We start from the raw sequence: 22,283 nt of genomic DNA on the forward strand, positions 1-22,283 counted from the left end.
TGGACACTGCACCGGTCCTGAGGAGCTGCAGGCAGGAGTTTTTAGGCGAGGCAGCGGCTTCGGCCTAGTCTGCGGCGTCCGGCCTTGTGGACTAGGCCAAAGCCGCGGCCTCACCTAAAAACTCCTGCCCGCAGCTCCTCAGGTCCGGCGCATTGTCAGCGCCGGTCCTTGTGAAAAAAAAAAAAAATTCGATTTGCTGAAAATTTGAATCGATTTGACCTCTTAAGTCGATTCAAGATTCAAATCGATTTTTCCCCCATCCCTAATATTGGGTAACACAATACATTTAAGTCTTGTATTCCATAGTCAAATATTAGATTGTGACAGACACCTTACACATATGCGCAGAAGGCATGGGGAGTACCACTCAGGCTCACCCCTTTTATGACATGCAGGGAACTATGGGAAGTGTTCTGGGGGGAACTAGCTGCCGAAAACCATTGGTTTTCTGGGTTTTGCCGATAGAAAAATAGGGAGGTGCGTTACACCTCAACGGAAGTGCAACAGACCAGTGTGAAGACGTACATCGCATTTACAAGGGATGCGTTTCTTTTCTTTTTAACAGAAAAGCGCTTCAAGAACTGTTCAATAAACTTAAATATAATATAGATCTCTTTATATCTGTCCATTTTGGATTTTCGGCCAAGTGCATCCTGAATATTCAGTTTCAGTACAGAATTTTCATTTCGGTGCACCTCCTAGGAAATATCGATGACGGTAATAGTATGTATTTAAGAATTGGGCTATATGCACACTGTGTATATGCTTTTCGCCTAGCAGGCAAAAGGCAGCTTTGAAAAAAAAGCCTACGTTTTTGCAAATATATTTAGGCACGTGGGCATTTATTTCATTGGAGGGGGCCATTGAAACGAGAAATTGCTTAGGCACTAAACACATCTTGCGCTTGCAGGTGTAGTTAGGCACAATTTTGACTCTTTTTTTTTTTTTTATGCCAAAGTTCTCTTCTGTCGCTAAACGCCTATGTGTGCATGGACACATAGTCTAACATGAAGGGGCATTTAGAGGGGCATTAAAGAAAAAAGTTAAACGCCTTGAAAACGGCTCAAGTGTGCAAGCTCAACTCCAAAGTTGGGCACAAATGTGATGTGTGCGCTATTTGTATAGCAGCGTCGTATTGCACCTTTAGGGTGCGAGTCCTTGATGCCTTGTTCACACGCAAAGTAGGTTGAATGATGCTGGGCACCATTTAGCCCAGGAGGCCAGAGAAGCAAGAGAGAAATCTATTTTGGTTTAAAAAAAAAGAAAGAAAAGCCTGTGGCTTTTCCCCGCTTAGTCCTAATATCTTGACTGTCTGGCCCTGCCTGACACACCACTTTTGTATGTAAAAAGTCCTGACCGGGACCTGTTCTTACTGTATTTTATTCCTTTGGCTGGTCCATACTGTTGCTGACCCCAGACATCCAGAGGGGGTGTGAACTTGGCCATAGAAATGAGGCCACTGCTGCATGCATATACATGGTACTTTAGATTATTATCATTTAGAGGTGGTTCATACCAACCCCAATGGGTTGTATTTGGCAGCACTGCCCAAGGTTTAGACCAACAAATTTGCCTTACTTGCTGTTAGTTTAACAGTGTTGGTATGACCTATTGAATTTTTACACAGTGCATTGCTCCCACACATGAAGGTTAATAGACTGTAATGTAAAAAAAGAGAGCTGATAGAGCAAGCACTGCAATGCTTTGTACAATCCAGCACACATACACACTGCACACCAACAAGCACACGTTATGGACACCCATTGGTGTGAATAGCCCCTTAAAATTGAATTCCAAACCAACAGCTAAATATTTTGTTGGAATTCATATGTAAGCTGCCGACCCATTTGCAATTCTGTTCAGTCTTTTATGATTCAGTCATGGCACAGTTCATACAGCCATGTGTTTTCCCTGTTTCAGCGGTTTAGCTTTTCAGTTTGCATTCCCATCTCTCCACCTCACTGGGCTTTTCATTGCATCAGAAAAGAAGCCCATGCTTTAGAATTTCCTGGCTGTCCGTGGTATGTAGGGGGACGTGGGCTGTGGTTCCTCCTGACTGCTGACTATAAACACTGTGCAGACAACAAATAATTCAGGAAGGCTGTTTTAGCAGATTCTTCAGAATCTTGGAGTAATTGATAGGTTACATTTATGCATCTTCACATGTTGCCGTTTTAAAATGGATAAAAAAAAGTTCAGGAAGGAGGGTGATATACTGTAAATTCAGAATAACTCAACTGAAGATCATTTTACACATCCTTGCCCAGTGCAGTACCAATGCCTTGTTTGCTGTGAAGTCTGTTTACATCCTTGCTTTGTGGTGGTGTGAGCATGCAGTACTATGTTTAGATGCCAACCACCACATTGCAACACCACTGAGGTGAATAGAGCTGAATGAAGTCGCATTTGTGACGTTTCAATAAAGTTTTGTAACAAAAACATGTACAATAGGGTTGTCCCGATACCTATACTAGTACCGATACCAAGCATTTGCCCGAGTACTTGTACTCGGGCAAATGCTCCAGATGCTTCACCCGATACCTGGACAGTCAGCGGTGATCAGTGAGTGGGGGAGTTACAAGCTTCTCTCCCACCCCCCCACCCCGGCTTTCAGCTGCTTTAGTGAAATCTATACAGCGGTGATCGGTGCTTGTAACTCCCCCACACACGATCACCGCTGACTGTCCCCGCATCCTCCTCCAGTTCCCCTCTGTTCTGCTGTCCCCCTCCTTTCTTCCTCCGTGTCCCCCGCCGTTCTGCTGCTTACCCCCTCCGTTCTGCTGTCCCCCTCCTTTCTTCCTCCATGTCCTCCGCTGTTCTGCTTCTGTCCCACTCCCAGTTTTCCTCCATGTCCCCCGCCGTTCTGCTTCTGTCCCCCTCCAGTTTTCCTCCGTGTCCCCCTCCGTTCTGCTGATGTCCCACTCCTTTTTCTCCTTCCTTTTCTGTATGAACAGAGTCAGTAATCACTGACTGTCCATTCACATAACTGAAACATTGTAACCTCCTGTGATTACGATGTCTCAGTTTATTAATGTAGAGGAGCCGCTCTCTTCTCTCCATTCATTTTCAGTGCAGCTGAGGCTGCAGAGAAAGGAGCTGGGGAATCTCTTTCTCTGTCTCAAGGGGGAGATTTCAGGGGTCTATTAAGACCCCTGATATCTCACCAAAGCCCCCCAACAGGTCTGATTAAAAAAAAAAAAAAAAGTATTGTGATAAATAATAAAAAAAAATTATTGTAAAAAATAATAAAAATTTAAAATAAAAAAACAAACAGACCCCATCCACCCCCTCCCTCCCCTAAAAAAAAAAAAATTGTAAACCCCAAAAAAAACACTGTCACGTGACACTACGGTCCGTCATCATCCGATCCCCCATAGGGGAGAGCGGCGCTCTGACAGGTCCGTCACTGCACAGTGTGCAGCGATGGACCTGTCATCTTCCTGCTCAGCGGGGATCGGCGGAGCGATCCCCGCTGAGCAAGCGGGTGTTCACGGGCGGATCATCACTGATCCGCCCCGTGTGAAAGAGCCCTAAATCTTTTTCTGACACTTGTTTCTCAAGGTAAAATCAATATTTTTTGCTAGAAAATTACTTGGAACCCCCAAACATTATATATATTTTAGCAGAGACCCTAGGGAATAAAATGTCAATTGCTGCAATATTTTATGTCACACTGTATTTGCCCAGCACCCTTTAAAACGCAATTTTTTGGGAAAAAATACACTTCATTGAATAAAAAAAAAAAAGAAACCGTAAAGTTAGCCCAATATTTTTTTTTTTTGTTTTAATGTAAAAAGATGATTTTACGTCGCAAGAATCATGAGAGAATCGTGATCTATCTTCTAAGCAAAAAAATCGTGATTCTCATTTTAGCCAGAATCGTGCAGCTCTAGCTCAAGCCCTAATCCCTAAGTCTTGAACAATTTAAACGGTGCTTATGATCCAGCCTTTCTCAACAAGGGTGCCACCGGAGTTTGCCAGGGGTGCCGCGGCATCCTGATAGAGGCATTGAGACCAAGCTCCCACTCTTCTGTCCAACTGCAGTCAGGAAATTGAAAGCCGTGTAAGGGGGAGATATCTTCCCGAGTCCTGAGCGCGCTCCGTCTCCATCCTACAGTGCAGTGCCCAGCAGTGGGAGTGCAGGTTTCTTTTTTAAAAAAGGGTGTGTGTTTTTATGTTTGTGTGTGTATATTAGGGCCGAAACAACAAATCGATCATTAAAATAATAATCAATTTATGTAATTATCGATTAATCGGCCACTAACAATGGGGTTAAAAAAAAAAAAAACAACTAAAAGTAGTCCTTTATAGTACAAAAAGAGCAAAGTGCTACTGTAAATATTAGTTTCACAGTAAAAAAATGAACCCCTTATAGTAGCGATTATCTGCTTTTCTTTGTACTATAAAGGGCTAATTTTAGTTTTTTTAGGCCTGGTTCACATCTTTGTTTTTTGGTGCTTTTTGCAGAAACACACTACAGTTCATTTACATGGTTTCCTATGGGACACGTTCACATCTATTCTTTTTTCAGCTGCTGTGTATTTTGAAAGGGTCAGGGACTTTTTTTTTTTTTTTATGCAAAACGGTGCTTTTTTGGTTCAGTCTACTTCAGTGGAGAAGCTGCAGAAAGGCATGTAATGCGTTTTTGCAGCAATTTGCGTCTTTTAATCTGCCCAACATCAAATTGGCCAAAAAAATTGCAAAAACGCAAATCGCAGCAAAATCACATGCGCAAAAATCTAAACGCACTGCAAAAACAGATCAAAAGCAAACTGCATAGGTGTGTACTGTGCCTTATGCTGGCCACATGGATCAATTTTCAGACGATTATTATTTCTAAATTTTCCCATCACTGTGGTTGAAAATAAACGTCGATTTGACTCCACTAACAATTAGAAAATCGAATGAATGTTCTTAAAATTACTTTTTTTTTTTTTTTTTTTTTTTAAGGAAGACATTGTTTTTGTATGGCCAGCATATATATTACAGTTCTGTCTGAAAATCGGCAAAACTTTTTTTTTTCATTAAATAAAAAAAAGTAATCTCTGAGTCTAATGATATTTAGCAGATTTACCCTCTAATAGTAGGTACAGTATATCCCCTCTAATAGTAGGTACAGTATATCCCCTCTAATAGTAGGTACAGTATATCCCCTCTAATAGTAGGTACAGTATATCCCCTCTAATAGTAGGTACAGTATATCCCCTCTAATAGTAGCTACAGTATATCCCCTCTAATAGTAGGTACAGGGTATATCCCCTCTAATAGTAGGTACAGGGTATATCCCCTCTAATAGTAGGTACAGGGTATATCCCCTCTAATAGTAGGTACAGTGTATATCCCCTCTAATAGTAGGTACAGTATATATCCCCTCTAATAGTAGGTACAGTATATATCCCCTCTAATAGTAGGTACAGGGTATATCCCCTCTAATAGTATATACAGGGTATATCCCCTCTAATAGGTATATACAGGGTATATCCCCTCTAATAGGTATATACAGGGTATATCCCCTCTAATAGGTATATACAGGGTATATCCCCTCTAATAGGTATATACAGGGTATATCCCCTCTAATAGGTATATACAGGGTATATCCCCTCTAATAGGTATATACAGGGTATATCCCCTCTAATAGGTATATACAGGGTATATCCCCTCTAATAGGTATATACAGGGTATATCCCCTCTAATAGGTATATACAGGGTATATCCCCTCTAATAGGTATATACAGGGTATATCCCCTCTAATAGGTATATACAGGGTATATCCCCTCTAATAGGTATATACAGGGTATATCCCCTCTAATAGGTATATACAGGGTATATCCCCTCTAATAGGTATATACAGGGTATATCCCCTCTAATAGGTATATACAGGGTATATCCCCTCTAATAGGTATATACAGGGTATATCCCCTCTAATAGGTATATACAGGGTATATCCCCTCTAATAGGTATATACAGGGTATATCCCCTCTAATAGGTATATACAGGGTATATCCCCTCTAATAGGTATATACAGGGTATATCCCCTCTAATAGGTATATACAGGGTATATCCCCTCTAATAGGTATATACAGGGTATATCCCCTCTAATAGGTATATACAGGGTATATCCCCTCTAATAGGTATATACAGGGTATATCCCCTCTAATAGGTATATACAGGGTATATCCCCTCCAATAGTATATACAGGGTATATCCCTTCTGTCTGTTATTCTCAGAGTCGATTAGAGATTTTGCTCCCTAACCATATAGTTGGTTATTTATATTTACCACTTCATAGAGATTTAAGAATAAATTACCTTTTTTTTTTAAACTTTACATATTAACTAAATTATGCACCACATTTTTTTTTAAGGTCATTAACCGATTAATCAATTATGAAAATAATCGTTAGTAGCAGCCGATCAGGTAATGTGTCACCTCTTAATGTATGTTTTAACCCCCTAAACGCAGCATCAACGTGCGTTGCAGAGAGGCCCCATTCACCTGGGGGTTTTGCCGACCATTCCTCTACCTAAGATCTGAACAAGCCTATCTGTGTGCTGTGTCAAGCTGCTCTACCCACAAAGAAGCAGGGAAGTCCCCAACCATTTCACCACACCGAAAACACACTGTTTGCCAATGATGGGTGGAGGATACAAATTAATATGCCTGTTTGTGTCAGGAACGCATGTGATTTTGGTGCACATACCCCTAACACACACAGTAATGTGAACCAAGCCTTAGACTGGAGTGCTTTGAGACTGAGGGCCGGTTCCCACTGGTGCGATATCCAACATCAGATGTGATTCGCACTGCAGTGCAAATCGCATGCAATCTCTGTGCGATGCGATTTCAGCCACACACATAGTATATATTTAGATCTCAAATTGAATGCAAATTGATAATAATATTTATTTTTTTTGGTTTCTGTAAAAAAGTTAAAGTATATGTAAACCGTCACAATTTCTATTTTCGCTCATTTTGGTCAATCATACCTTTTTGAAGGCATTGTGCTAAAATGGTTCATTCTTGTTGGTCCTGCCAGAAATCCAGCATTGTCCTCTGCACTCTGCAGTCTTCTCTTAATGTTATCAGAAAGTGTTTTAGGATGAAAGAATTTTTGGTTATATTTAATTGGTCATTCCAATGTGATGGGCAGCTTCTATGTAAAATGCAAAGGTTTGGAATGAGGAAAGAAACAGGAAAAACTCAGGACTTGCATGTTTTGTAGGTTGCTTAAACTTTTAAGATATGTAGTTATTGTGCAATCATGCTAAAAACCCAGCCATAAATTTTTTACTGTTTTTTTCTAGTGTTGTGAGTGCTTTACTCTGTGTTAGAAATGTTAAATTAAATTTGTACTGAGACGATATGTATGCTGCCATTGCCAATGTCTGAAAATGTTTGTTGCTTGGGTGTCTGCTGATCAGTGGTATTTTAATATTTTTAAGTCATTGACCCAAAACAAGCATGCAGCTCAGAAGTGCTGACTTAACTTGCTGCATGATTTTTTGTGGTCAGGAAATTTTGAAGCCAGGCATCCCACACTTTCCTAATTGGATTAGCAATAGTAGTTTTATAAGGAGGAGTTATTAAATGTATCTCTCCTAATTTATAATGCCATATGTAAATTCAAAGGGTGTTGACGAACCACATTATTTTGAATAAAAAAGACAAAGTATTTGCTATGAATTATAAAAATAAAAACCGCTACTTCCAGCATAGGCTAGATCACATTTTGTTTCTGGCTACCAATCATTACTTCAGACTCTTACTTTTTTTTTTTTTTTTTTAAATCGGCAGTATCATTATATAGTAAGGCCTCAAAAGGCCTGAGCCCCATATACATTATTAATTCCAAACTACACACAGCAAAGGCTTTAATAAAATGTGAAAAAAATTGTTTTATTTTAATACAGCTATATGAAAGTTACAAAACCAAACTATTGAAAGAGAAAGCCTAAGCTATCTCAATGGGAATGGGATTTTTGAGGGAGACCAGCATATCTGTATATTAAGGTAGGCACCAAAACATTGGATAGAGTTAAAAAGTCATTTAATTAGGTCAAAAATCGATACAAAAATACATTATCTGTTACATATAAAATCACAAAATTCATGAAATCGCTGTTGGTGGTTGGTACTGGGATATACTTTTTCACAAGATGCTTGAGTATGCAGAGAACCAACATGTTTCTCAGTCTCCTGCTTCTTCGAGGGCGTTGCATGCATCTGTGGATTTATCTAAATTGCATAAAAACACATTAGGACCAAAATTTCTTAAACAGCTATATGAAAGTTATAATGCTCTTTAGTCAATTTTATTTTTGTTGTTTGGATTTAAACACTTGCCTTGAGGACCACTTTTTCATTGCTTGTATAAATTTTTTTTTTTTTTTTTAAGTTAATATTTAATACAGAATGCTTCGTACCAAGACAGCATGCAACTATGTATGATATATATGTGCAGAATAGGGTTAGCTCCTCTGACTAAGCTTGGTGTAGTTTGTTGTGAACATTGATGAATGTGGTAGTAAAGCTGTAAAGTTCTGCTTTGACTGTGCCACCTGCTGACTGCATGTGGTAAATAGGAAATCTTTATCTGACCAAACTGAGAGCAATAGTCCTGAATATACTGTAGTTTAGTGTAAAACATTATATATTCCCTCAATATACATGTAAAACATTTATACATTCTTTCATATTTTTTCATGTATGCTTTTGGAACATTCAGTGGTTCCCCTTTTGTTGAATTAAAGTGAAAAATAACTGCCTGTATGGTTGCCTTTACTGTCGGTGCTTCATGTTCTTATACATTCTCCTGTCATTTTAGGTGAAATCCGTAAAAACGGGCTCCGTCTTTTGGACGATATGCTGCTGTTTGTCTTATTTTTACATGGTAAGTTCATGCCAGATACACTTTCTGTTGTCATTCAACAATGCCCCGATGTCCAGCATCTATCTTTTGTAATCTGACATCTTTAAAGTGGTAGTATGTACAATGTTTTGAGCTTTGTGATGGAGCATGTCTAGAATACTGGTCAGGGCTGTCTATCACCATTAGCTTTCATAGCATACTTATGGAGTTATTCGAGTTCAGGTTTTTAAAGGCAGCATAAAAAGCAGTTTTGGGTTGCATTAGGCTGAGATGCCCAGCGGTACTGAACTGAGGTCATGGACAGTAGAGGACAGTCTGACATGCAGGCATGATCCAAACCCTTTGGGGCATCTCCAGTAGCTTTCATATCTGAGGTTATATTCACATTTCTTTACCATAACATAGGAAACAGACTGTGTGCTGTACTGTAGTGCTGTGCATTTTAAATGTCATAAAGCACCTTGCCAGCATGACCCAACATGTGCTTTTTAGTGCACCACCAAACACAGACCTGATCCACCTCTGTATTGTGAGAGGTTAAAAAAAAAAAAAAAGCACTACCATAAGAACCTGGATTTTGGTCAGGGTGGATTTGATTCAAATCACGTTAATTTTAAATCACTAGTAAAAAGGCTTTATTCACATCCATTCGATTTTAAATCATGATTTTTAAAGAGCAACTATCATCTTTTACCTGCTTGCTCAGTCTCAAGGTGGCTCGTTAGAGGCTGAGCTGTTGACTCGCTGACAGTCCCATTAACTTTAATGGGACGGCTGGTGACGCAGGAGTGACACAACAAGGTGAGCGATGTGGCGGCTGCAGGTGAGTGGATGCCCGCTAACAGGTGCTGCCATGATGGATCTGAAATGACAGGTGTTCTTTAAATGTAAGGACTAATTCTTGCTGGTTGTTAGAATCTTTAACCACTTAAGGACAGTGCCTCGGTTTGAGATTTGGTGTTTACAAGTTAAAATCATTTTTTTTTTTTTTTGGCTAGAAATTTACTAGGATCCCCAAACATTCATATATTTTTTTCTTCTAATACCTTAGAGAATAAAATGGCAGTTGTTGCAATACTTCCTGTCACAATATATTTGCATAGCAGTGTGACAGCTAGCTGCTGCCATACCAGCTATATTCCTTTTCAAACAGCCGATGTATAGAGGTTAATATTTGTAAAACAAAATGAAGGTTTCCTATTTAGAATAATAAGCTGTCAGGTTAGTAAAACAGCGATATCAGAACTGATTTTAGGTTAATCACACATGCAGTGCCTTGAAAAAGTATTCCTAACTCTCGAAATTCTCCACTTTTTGTCATGTTAATCCAAAAATGTAAATGTATTTTATTGGGCTTTTATGTAGCCGTAAGGCTACACTGCCGGATTCCCTTACTCGCAATGGAGGCAGCAGCACCCGACAGCTTATGGAAACATCAGCTGCGGTGCCAACATTGCTGGACTCAGGACAGATAAGTGTCCGATTAATAAATGTCAGCAGCTACAGTATGTGCAGCTGCTGACTTTTATTTTTTGTAGCGGTGGGAGGACCACCGCTTTAAGATTTTTTCTGAAACTTCCCTCTTAAAGTGAAGGTGCGTGTTATACGCCGATAAATATGGTATATCCAAATAACACGCCCAAGCTCATCGCTTCACAAAGGCAAGATAATTCTTGTTGGGCAGTGCATTAGTGCTGGGACGAACACGCTTACACCAAATTTTAATAGTTCAAAGAATGTCAGGCAAAATGGTCGGCCCTCCCGCATGTTCACTTTATCCAATCTGGTCCCCTTTGAAAAAAGTTTGGACACCCCTGATCTAAGCCATTCCATTGTAGCTCTGGCTGTATGTTTAGTGTCGTCGTCCTACTGGAAGGTGAGCCTCCGCCCCAGTCTTGAGTCTTTTTCAGACTCTAACAGGTTTTCTTCTAAGATTGCCCTGTATTTGGCTCCATCTATCTTCCCAGCAACTCTGACCAGCTTCCCTGTCCCTGCTGAAGAAAAGCATCCTCACAACATGATGCTGCCACCACCATGTTTCATGATTCTTGTGTTCAGGGTGATGTGCAGTGTTAGTTTTCCGCCACACACAGCGTTTTGATTTTAGGCCAAAATTCAATTTTGGTCTCATCTGACCAGAGCACCTTCTTCCACATGTTTGCGACTAATAGTTGTTAGTGGACAGATTCTCCTACCTGGGCTGTGGATCTCTGCAGCTCCTCCAGTGTTACCATGGGCCTCTTGGCTGCTTTTCTGATTAATGCTCTCTTTGCCCGGCCTGTCCGTTTAGGTGGACGGCCATGTCTTGGTAGGTTTGCAGTTGTGTCATACTCTTTCCATTTTCAGATGATGGATTGAACAGTGCTCCGTGAGAAGTTCAAAGCTTGGGATATTTTTTTTATGACCTAACCCTACTTTAGGGTTCCACAACTTTATCCTTGACCTTTCTGGTGTGTTCCTTGGCCTTCGTGATGCTGTTTGTTCACAAAGGTTCTCTAACAAGCTTCTGAGGGCTTCACAGAACAGCTGTATTTATACTGAGATTAAATTACACACAGGTGGACTCTATTTACTAATTAGGTGACTTCTAAAGGCAATTGTGTCCAATAGATTTTAGTTGGGGTTATCAGAGTAAAGGGGGCTGAGTACATATGCTCACCACACTTTTCACGTATTTGTAAAAAAATTTGAAAACCATTTATCATTTTCCTTCCACTTCACAATTATGTGCCACTTTGTGTTGGTCTATCACATAAAATCCCAATAAAATACATTTACGTTTTTGGTTGTGACAAAATGTGGAAAATTTCAAGGGGGTATGAATACTTTTTCAAGGTGCTGTAGTTGAACTACTCAAATTCTTTCTTTTATTTAGTTAAAACAATAACTTTGCCAGTTCATGTTATCTCAGCTTGCAGAGCTTGGATTCATTGCATGAGTTTACCAAAAACGTAAATATTGCACAATATACAGCCTCATGTTACATAACTAAGCTCCATTTAATGCTGAATTTAAAAAAAAAACTAAATTTATTAGTTTTCTATTTGAGATAAATTATCTTTAGATATATTTTTTTTTACTCCAAAAGCATTTTATTAAAGTTTGATAAAAAAAAAAAAAAAAATCAGGTTTAAATAATAAAAAAAATCCTGATTTTATTTGATTTTTTTTTTTTTTTCCCCAGCGATTTTTATCCACCCTGATTTTGATGGAAATAAGCTGCCTTACAGCAAGACACATGAATGCACTGCAAAGCATCAAACTGGCACTCTGCTCTGCCCCTCCAGCACTCACTAGAGCGCTGGGCTGTGGAGGGAGCAGCTTACTCAGTCTCAAGGTAGCTCGCTGAGAGGCTGAGCCAGCTGCCGGTCCAGGCATCTGGGTGAATCTTTACTGTAAAGCCGTGATCGATCCAGTGCCTGGACCAGCTGAGTGATGTCAGTGGACAGCTGGCTAGCCCGCTGTCGGCTAAAAACGAGTCACAGGAGTTCAGACTGAACAGCACTGATGGTGCGATACTTATCCTTTAACATGGTAGTCCTGCCCCCATTTCTGACTATCGTGTTGCATTGGTTATTTACCAATGTTAGACATACCTGTTCCAAGGGAGAGGTCCCTTCTACGCTAAAGGGGTGCATTGCTAATGATGTTTATAGCAAATTTTTTAACAGATTTTAGGATTATGCATTAATAAAATGTAACTTTTTTTTTTTTTTACAAAATTTTTGGTTAGAGCCTTAGAAGTATGTTTCCAAAAAGCATCTCATTATTATTCTGTACTTGGGATGTGGCACTGTGGCATTGTATGCTAGACAAGCTTCCACATTACCACCGATGGCTTCTTGTGCTTTTTTTGTGATAGTTTTTACCAGGGGTCTCCAAACTTTCTAAACAAAGGGCCACTTTGCTGTCCTTCAGACTTTAAGGGGGGCGGACAAGTGCCAGCGGGAGTAGAAAATGTCCTGGCGTCCAGTGGAAGAAAACAGTTCCCTATCTTTGGTGTCAGTGGAGGAATAGTGGCCCATTGTTGGTATCAATGGAAGGAATTCTGCCCAATTTTTGGTGTCAGTGGGAAGAATTGTGCCCTTTCGCTGGTGTCAGTGGGAGGAATAGTGGCCCATCGTTGGGATCAATGGAAGGAAATATGTGCCCCATTGTCGGTGTCAATGGAAGGAAATATGTGCCCCATTGTCGGTGTCAATGGAAGGAAATATGTGCCCCATTGTCGGTGTCAATGGAAGGAAATATGTGCCCCATTGTCGGTGTCAATGGAAGGAAATATGTGCCTCATCGCTGGTGTCAATGGAAGGAAATATGTGCCTCATCATTGGTGTCAGTGGTAGGAAATATGTGCCTCATCGGTGTCAATGGTAGGAAATATGTGCCCCATCATTGGTGTCAATAGAAGGAAATATGTGCCCTATCGGTGTCAATGAGAGGAATAGTGCCCCACTGTTGGTATCAGCAAAAGGAATTTTTCCCCATTTTTGGTGTCAGTAGATAAAATAGTGCCCCAAGGACCACATGAAGGCAAGCAAAGGGCCGTAGTTTGGAGAACACTGGTTTATACATTCAGATATCATGGCTAGGTGTATTTCACCTTCAGTTGACCTACTTCAGCCCAGGTTCACACTGAGCTGCGGGAATGTACTCAGCTGAACTCGCACGGCTTCATTCCTACAGCTCAGTGTGATTTTACTCCCGCATGTCTGCCCTGATTTCGGCCGCAATTTCAGAGACATCTGTGCAGGTTTCTGCACAGATGTCAATGTAAATCGCAGCCCGAAATCGCAGAAAGTAGTACAGAAACTACTTTTTGAAATCGGTGCGGTGCAGCAAATGTAGCGTTGCACTGATTAGGACGGTGTCATTGCCGCCGATTTAACATGTGATATCGCACCAGTGTGAACCAGGTCTAAAGCGAGTTCTGCACTTCCATAGACTTGTATAGGAATGCATAACCTGCTCAAAGAAAACAGAAGTCCGTCGACACAAGCCCTTGGTGCTAGTTCACCCCAGATGCAGTTCAGTTCAGTTCCGTGCGCTTTTTGTTTCTGCACAGAATACGTGCACAGTGTTTTCAATGTATTCCAATGGCTCTAGTTCACACCATGCAGTCAGTTTCCGGTGCAGAAACTGACCCGAAACTGACTGTATGGTGTAAACTAGAGCCATTGGAATACATTGAAAACACAGTGCATGCTTTCTGTGCAGAAAAAAGCGCATGGAACTGCATCTGGTGTGAACCGGCCCTTAGGATGTTTTAAACCATCAGCTTTCCACTTTACTGTTTTCATTCAGAGGCCAGGTAAAGGGATCAAGTTATAATGTAACTGCAATTTTATTGTCTTATTCTTTTCTTCCTGTCTTCTAGGTGTCTGCCTGGGGTGGCTATGTGTTTATTATCAATCTTATTCCACTCCATGTGTTTGTGTTGCTTTTGATGCAGCGTTACAGCAAGAGAGTCTACATAGGTAAGTAGCTACAAGTGCAAAGATGTTCCACGTAGTTATTTCCCTTGCAAAAAATTCCCACTCTAAGTTGAATAGCAGAAATGTTCTGTCTGTCAGTTACCTTTACAAAATGCCATTGCTGGTACATGTTTTGTTGCAGTCAGCCAGATAAAAAAAAAATTGATTACTTTACTGTTCTGCAGTGCTCCAATGAACGATTCAATGAAATCCATTACCCACTCATTAAGTTTCCACACTCTGCACCATGTCAGTAGCTGTGACTACATGTCAGGTCTTTCCATATACCAATCAGAAACAAACAGTCAGCGCAAAACTCAATGCCTAATCACAGCAGCTGAACACTAAAGGCAAATATATAAACCCTTTTGAACTAAGTAAATAAATAAGTGCAGCGCTAAAATTACAAAATAAAAAGTCCAATAAAGTTCATATGTTCATGGATTGAAACACATGTAAATAAAGAGGCACGCAGACGTCACTGGTGATAAAGGGTGCTTCATGCAAAAGTTTAAGGTGATCCCTGGTCCGTGCTCACACCATTTGTTTAGCCAAACTGCTCACCTTGCTTAATAGACCCCTGAACTAACAGGAAGGTCATGAGAGCTTTCACCACCTCCGGTGGTAATGGTAAACTTGTAGATGGAAGATGGGCACCTCTCGGACTCCGCAGATAAGCCTTGTGACTCTCCCGCAGCAACATATAATATAAAGAAAAAATCTAGTGCTCTCTGTATGACTAGTAAAAGGTAACATTTATTAAAAGTCGGGTACTCACATAAATAGCACTTAGTCCAAGTGCTAGGATATCAAGCATAAAAAAACATAAAAAAAAACTGGTAACAGCAAAGCTGGTAAGGTGGTCGTAGTGACATTAAGATAAACTCCCGCACGCGTATCGTCCTTAGGACTTCCTCAGCGATGATTATCGCTGAGGAAGTCCTAAGGACGATACGCGTGCGGGAGTTTATCTTAATGTCACTACGACCACCTTACCAGCTTTGCTGTTACCAGTTTTTTTTATGTTTTTTTTATGCTTGATATCCTAGCACTTGGACTAAGTGCTATTTATGTGAGTACCCGACTTTTAATAAATGTTACCTTTTACTAGTCATACAGAGAGCACTAGATTTTTTCTTTATATTATATGTTGCTGCGGGAGAGTCACAAGGCTTATCTGCGGAGTCCGAGAGGTGCCCATCTTCCATCTACAAGTTTACCATTACCACCGGAGGTGGTGAAAGCTCTCATGACCTTCCTGTTAGTTCAGGGGTCTATTAAGCAAGGTGAGCAGTTTGGCTAAACAAATGGTGTGAGCACGGACCAGGGATCACCTTAAACTTTTGCATGAAGCACCCTTTATCACCAGTGACGTCTGCGTGCCTCTTTATTTACATGTGTTTCAATCCATGAACATATGAACTTTATTGGACTTTTTATTTTGTAATTTTAGCGCTGCACTTATTTATTTACTTTCCATATACCAGCCCACCCATGACTATACCTTGTCAGTCAGTGCTCGCCCCATGCGATGGTTATCAGTAAACCATAAATTGTGTTATATAGCAGTGTACCCCTATCCTCTTCATGTGTGCCACTATTGTCTTGGTGTGGAGGTTTAGCTGCTGGAATACCTGTCCTCTACACCTTGAGACCAGCCCACTTGTCAACCTCAATTTTGTTGATTCAGGACCATCTCCTGTTCATGTAAAATGGTTCTGATGTAAATTTATTTTAAAGTAATACTAAAGGTTAAGTTTTTTTATTTATATTGTGTCCCCATAGCATGTCACTTGCTATGGGGTTACTCATGCGTGCTCGCTCAAAAGCCCCACTGTATGTGTCCAAAAGAGAGCGTGGCTGAGCCTGGGTCTCTCCTCGCTGGCTGTGATTGACAGCAGTGGGAGGCAATGGCTCCCACTCTGCTGTATCTGAGTCAATGAGGAGGGAGAGAGTCGGGAGAGCAGCTGCTCTCGTGCACATCCCTGGATCAAGATTGGGCTCGGGTAAGTATAAGGGAGGCGCTGCACTCTGAAGGTTTTTTACATGGGATGCATGAAGGTTAAAAAAAACCTCCAGCCTTTAGAACTACTCTAAGGTACATCTTGCACTTGCTGCAAGCTTGTTATTCCAAATTCCCTTCCAAAAAGGGCACGCGTGGTTTGAATGCTTTGTAGCACATTTTTTAAACCAGGTTACAATTATTTAAATTTTTTTTTTCTTCCTTGAATGTTTTTGTAGAATGCTTACTAGGATTCTACAACCTAGATTTTATGCTACTATATCTTTGTTGCCCATGGTTGATTGTACTGTACACTGTTCCCTGTCATGGGTAGTGCTTTTTACCAATTTTGTACTCCAGTTCATGTCCTGACTTTTTAAATGTCAGATTGTTTAGTTAACTTTTGTATCCATAAAACACCTTGATTATCTACCCTACTTTGAATTGTATTATATTACAATATTGGCAGCATTAAAGCCCCGTTAGGGGGTCTTCCGTTTTTTTCATATGCTTACTAGCATTATGAATGCTAGTATGAATGTTAGAGGTGCACTAAATGCAGGATGCACTTGGCCGAAAACCAAAAATGAAAGCTTTATATATATATATATATATATATATATATATATATATATATATATATATATATATATATATATATATATATGTGTATGTGTCTCATTCAACTTTTTAACTAATATGAATTTAAATTAATACAAATTTATTATCGGCTATTATTGGCACCTTCAGCGCAAGAAAAGCTCAAGAAAAATGTATCCATACAGATTCTATGTATGGCTTCACACCTGTCTGGTACGCTTCCATTGTGGTGGTAAAATGCTTGCTGCATTTTTGGTCAGTTAAACAAAACAAACCAAAAACGTACCTCCCTGTTGAAATGCATTGGAAATGTAGCAAAAACACATCCTTAATGACCTGTATTATGTTATGTGGTTTTTGAGTGGCGTGACCCAGGAAAATCACACCATATGCACAGTAAAATCGCAGGCGTTTTGGTGCTATTATCTGCACTATTTTCTCTTATGCAGATAACACCTTTATCGGCTGATATTCCGGTGCATCGCTAATGAATGACATTCTGTATCCTTACATCTCTTGTCGTATGCCAAGAGTGTGAAATTGCTCCGGGCTGGTGCCTCCATTGCAGTCTACCTAGAATTGAAATATAGGTTGTGGCTAAAGTTGACTTTTAAATCTTATGGGGGAATTTTAGGATGTTAGCATAGTGGAAAAGGGGTAAAGTGAGGAATGTAAAATCAGTAGAGTTTTAGTTCCTTTCGAATGTAGATATTCAGGTACAGTAATTAAAACAGAGGCAGTAATTGTACAAGCAATGTGCAGTTCAAGGATGGTATCGGGTGTTCATCTTTGCGTTTACTGGAACTTCAACGACCTAGCATTTCATTGTTTTCTAAATGTGGAACTTTCACATTTCATCATGTTGTGGTATTAGGTTCTTTAGAAATGGTTGGTTCTTGTCAGCTATAGATTGGAGAGATATTGGTATTGTGTTAGGGGAAATAAGGGACCCTTATATGGCAAGTTTAGAATTCAGTTCATCTCTTGTTCCAATTTTTTTTTTTTTTTTTTTTAAACAGTAGGTCACATTGACATAGCTGACCTATGAGATTAAACCCCTTTACAGATATGATTGTCTTATATTTTTTCAACAGTTTACCACAGCCTTCTCTCTGAAAAAATTCTGTGCTTGTAAAAGTAAAAATTACCATAGAAATACATCATCATGCTTGTGGTTTTCTGCTTGCATACTTGGCTGCCCATGCAGGTTTGCTATACTTTTTTTTTTTTTTTTTTTTTTTTAGCTGTGGTTTTTGAAAATGTAAGTGATTCAGAAATGCATTTAGAAAAATTCTGTAAGTGACATGACTTGCTAGATTGTGATCTTCACAAGGTGCTTCCTGTGTTGATGGGTAGAATATACATGGTAGCTCCTCTCTAGCACAAAGGGCTGATGTAAATGGACAAGTTGCTGTTCTGAACTAGGAGATATTTTTAACATATAATCATCTCTCTATAACGTTGTAATACGTCTCTTGTTGTTCAACTGGGACACAACAACATGCATGGAGGCAAGGCTGGGGCTTGTATTGGTGGGTAAAAGGCTACCAGTTCATGTTGGTCTCTTAGGCCGGCCATGGCCGGTTCAGGTGTTTGATAGGATTCAGATCAGGGCTCATAGAGGGCCACTTCAATGTAGTCCAGTGTTTTGCGTTTAGCCATTCTTGGGCACTTTTAGGTGTATGTCTTGGGTCATTATCCTATTGAAGTAACAATCGCGCAAACCAATGTGATAAGGCACACTAATGATTAAAGTGCAAAAAAAATGTATATGACAAATCCACTAATTACATGAATAAGTCTGTCAAACTTATAACCACACTAACCATGAGTGTAATAAGTAAAATAAGTGCTACACACACTAAACATGAAAAGTGCAATGTGTATCAAAAATAGCAAATTGGTAGAAAAAAAGTCCGTATAGTATCAAAATGGTCCAGAATGAATAAATTGTGTTCCTTCAAGTGACAGATAATGAATCTTCTGTGACACACCATATGTGGCAATCAGGGACTCTTACCAGATAGAAGGGAACGCCTATCGCTAGGATGGTCAACCGTACAAGCAGATTACCCTCTGCGGGGTAACAGGGCAAAGCCCCTGAAGATAATCCAAACACCAGGTAATCTTTCTCTATAGCCTCCACTCACTGCGATATCCCCAGATCATCCAAAGGAGTCTCATAAGGAGGAAACAAAAACTCCAATAGTGTGATACCATTCAAATAGTGTTGAAGAAAAGGCCAAATGGCTACTTACAAAGTTAAACATTGTATGCGCATGTATAAAATCCCCAGGAAGACGTCACGTGTGACGAAACATGTCGGGCGGTGGAACGTGCTGAGGCCATCGCGCCCCATGTGATCCCGGAAGGACGGGTGTTCGTTTGCCGGCAAAGGGATTTTATATGTGCGCATACGATTTTTAACTTTGTAAGTAGCCATTTGGCCTTTTTTCTTCAATTGGTGGATTTGTCGTATACATCGTTTTTTTTTGCACTTTAATCATTATTAGTGTGCCTTATCACTCATTGGTTTGTGCAATTGTTATTTTTTTTTATGTATTTTTGCCTTGTTTATATCACATGGTTAATCACAGCAGTCTTCACTTTAGATAATTATTGTTCTAATTTAACCTGTTATATTACTTTTGTTTTTTTCATCCTATTGAAGTACCTATGATCTGAGAGTGAGACAGAGCTTTCAGGCACTGGACAGTACATTTTGTGCCAAAATTCCTTGATTTTGAAATGTCATTATGCTCTGCGCAGATTTAAGCCACCCTGTGCTAGATGCAACAATGCAGCCCTAAAACAGGACAGTGCTTCCTCCATGTTTCACACATAGAGCTGAGGTGACTTGCCACAAGCTCCAGTTTTATTTCATGTTTCAACAGTTAGAGCCCACTAACTCAAAAAGCAGCAGATGTGCGATCACACATTGATATACCTTGACCTTGGAGTTCAGTTTGTATCCCCTTGGCTCTCTCTACCATTATCTTTCTGTTCAATCCAGCATCTATTTTTCTCTTGCAGCCATGTTTCAAGCAGTTGGCTATACTCCTACAGACCTTAAACATCTTAATTGCAAGTGCAACCAAAGTCACAAGAACATCAAGCTGTTTGGGGGATGTTCTTGTAGCCTTTACCTTTGGCAGGCTGGTCTAAACTTTTCTTTCTGATCTTCTTGGACAACTGTCTCCTTTGCATTCTCTGTTCCATGTTCAGTGTGGTGCACACAATTACGCACAACACCAGACTTTCTAGAATTAAATAGGCTGGTTGATTACAAGAGTGAGACTTGATACAAACGACAGAAAACCGTTTGAAATATCCGTAATCTAATTTTAGCATTTTCTCTAGGGGTAGCACAAATCAGTCCAGGCCGTTTCAGAACATCTTTGTAGAATAAGCAATGATTTAACATTTTGCGCACTCTTTGCTTTGCGATGTACCCAAGGCAAGCAGGTATACTTAAAACAGTTGATTTTAACGTGTTACTGAACCCAGTAACACTATATACCTTTTTGGCTGATCTGTATACCACAGTCAGTAATAAACTGCACAGTTTCTCCAGTGCTGAGAGTTCAGGTAGGAGGAGATTTCCACTACAGTCTATATACACGCCCACATGTGTGATGTCAATATCATGTGACCTGGCTAGTTCAGCTCAACAAGGAAATATTCTCTGCAGCATAAAAGACACAAATGAGCATGTGCAGGTCGGCTACTCTGCCTGTGTTAGCTGGCTTTCCCCAGATAGACAGTGCAGGAAGGGAGGATCTATGCATACAGGATAAAACAGCCTTTTTACACAATGCAGAGGATTAACCCCTTAAGTTCCACAGTGAGTATAGCAAGCATGCTATGCTGCATATACAGACTGATTTTACTGTTGTGAGTTCCGTAATGTCATCAGTTCAGGAGGAATGAAGCATTGTTTCAAGGAGCTCTAGGGGTACCAAGAAATGTGTCCACATTCGTAGCTGGAAAGGGGACAGCAGCTCTACAAGTCAGGCATGGAAGGGTGCAGCACTAAGTATAACTAAAGGCAAAACTTTTTTTATTTGGATGGAGTGGGATTAGAACACTTGTCAGTTTTATTTCTTCTGTGCCCCCATTAAGGAGATGCTCTTTATTTGTCTTGTTTACCATTAATAATAAAAGTGAACGTAAAAAAAATCGCAAATTTTGGGTGACCCCAGAAAAGTAAGAGGGGAAATTTTCCAATTGGGACACTAGTTCTGGTGACCTGGGGGTCCCCAAGAAATTCCCTAATTTTCAGGGTTTCCTCTCCCTTCCTGTTTGGCTGTGGGACAGGAAGTGAAGTGAAATCTCCGGAAAGGGGCAAAAATGCTACATAAAATTTGACAGGAGTTATAACCTCCCTTACTCTATCCAAAATGAAAAAAAAAAGCCTATAGTTCTGTTTAAACTGTGGTTGCCATTACTACTTGCATATAGCTCATGTTTCTTTCTTAGAGTTACAAACCAATCAATATTTTCCCAAATAAACTCTCAGGAAATGTTTGTGCTGTCCCAAAATGTATTCCTTTTCTTAAGTGTAACAAATATTTTTAGTTTGCTCTGACATAATTCAGGGCCATGGAGAAAAGTATATATTTTACTTTTAAAAACTGCAGTCACCGATCATCTTTCACTGAACAGTAGGATACCACTGGGAGTCTGGGAAGATGTTTTTATACAGTGAACAGTCAGTGATTAAGACCCCTTTCGCACTGGGACCGCATTGTTCAAGTGGTGCTTTTTGGCCGCTAGCGGGGTGCTTTTAACCCCAAACTCTCATGTTGCAGCGCTTCCGAATCTCTTTTCATTCATTCCAATGGGCAGGGCGTTTTTGGGAGCGCTAAATACAGTGCTCCCAAACCACCCCAAAGATGCTGCTTACGGGACTTTTCGGAACGTCCCGTAAGTGTACCACCCGAGTGTGAAAAGTCACACTTGAATGAATGGGAGGCATTTTTCAGGCGCTTAGCAGAGGCCTTTTTCCAGCGCTAAAGCGCCTGAAAACTGCTCTAGTGTGAAAGGGGTCTAAACCATTCTTGTAGCTTACACATTTTAGAAGGAGCTGTTCTCAATAGTGAGTCCTCTTTCCTAAAAGTTCAGCTTATAAATACACTACAAATCACAGTTCTTTCCTAAAGAAGGCATGGGGCACTATTTGAATGGGTTTTTTTTTCTGTACTGATATGTGATCGAGGTAAAGAAGTATTAATGCACCATCCAATGCTAATAACATGACCAGTAGAGTTTGCAGTTACCATGATCATCTTAAAGAGGTAGTAAACCCTGATGGGTTTTACTTCGCCCTTGCAAAGTAAAA

General features: G+C 40.1%; 1 protein-coding gene across 1 annotated transcript in view; it reads left to right on the plus strand.

The window, feature by feature from the left end:
* The window catches only part of STT3B (STT3 oligosaccharyltransferase complex catalytic subunit B), a 255,397-nt gene that overhangs the window by 139,674 nt on the left and 93,440 nt on the right, over window positions 1-22,283 (plus strand). Inside the window, exons 4-5 of the mRNA XM_073630289.1 lie at window positions 8,825-8,890; window positions 14,244-14,343. Coding sequence (XP_073486390.1) covers window positions 8,825-8,890; window positions 14,244-14,343 — 166 coding nt within the window. The remainder of the gene's footprint in view (window positions 1-8,824; window positions 8,891-14,243; window positions 14,344-22,283) is intronic.

The sequence above is a fragment of the Aquarana catesbeiana genome, linkage group LG05 (genome assembly GCF_042186555.1).
Source record: "Aquarana catesbeiana isolate 2022-GZ linkage group LG05, ASM4218655v1, whole genome shotgun sequence".
Taxonomy (NCBI): domain Eukaryota; kingdom Metazoa; phylum Chordata; class Amphibia; order Anura; family Ranidae; genus Aquarana; species Aquarana catesbeiana.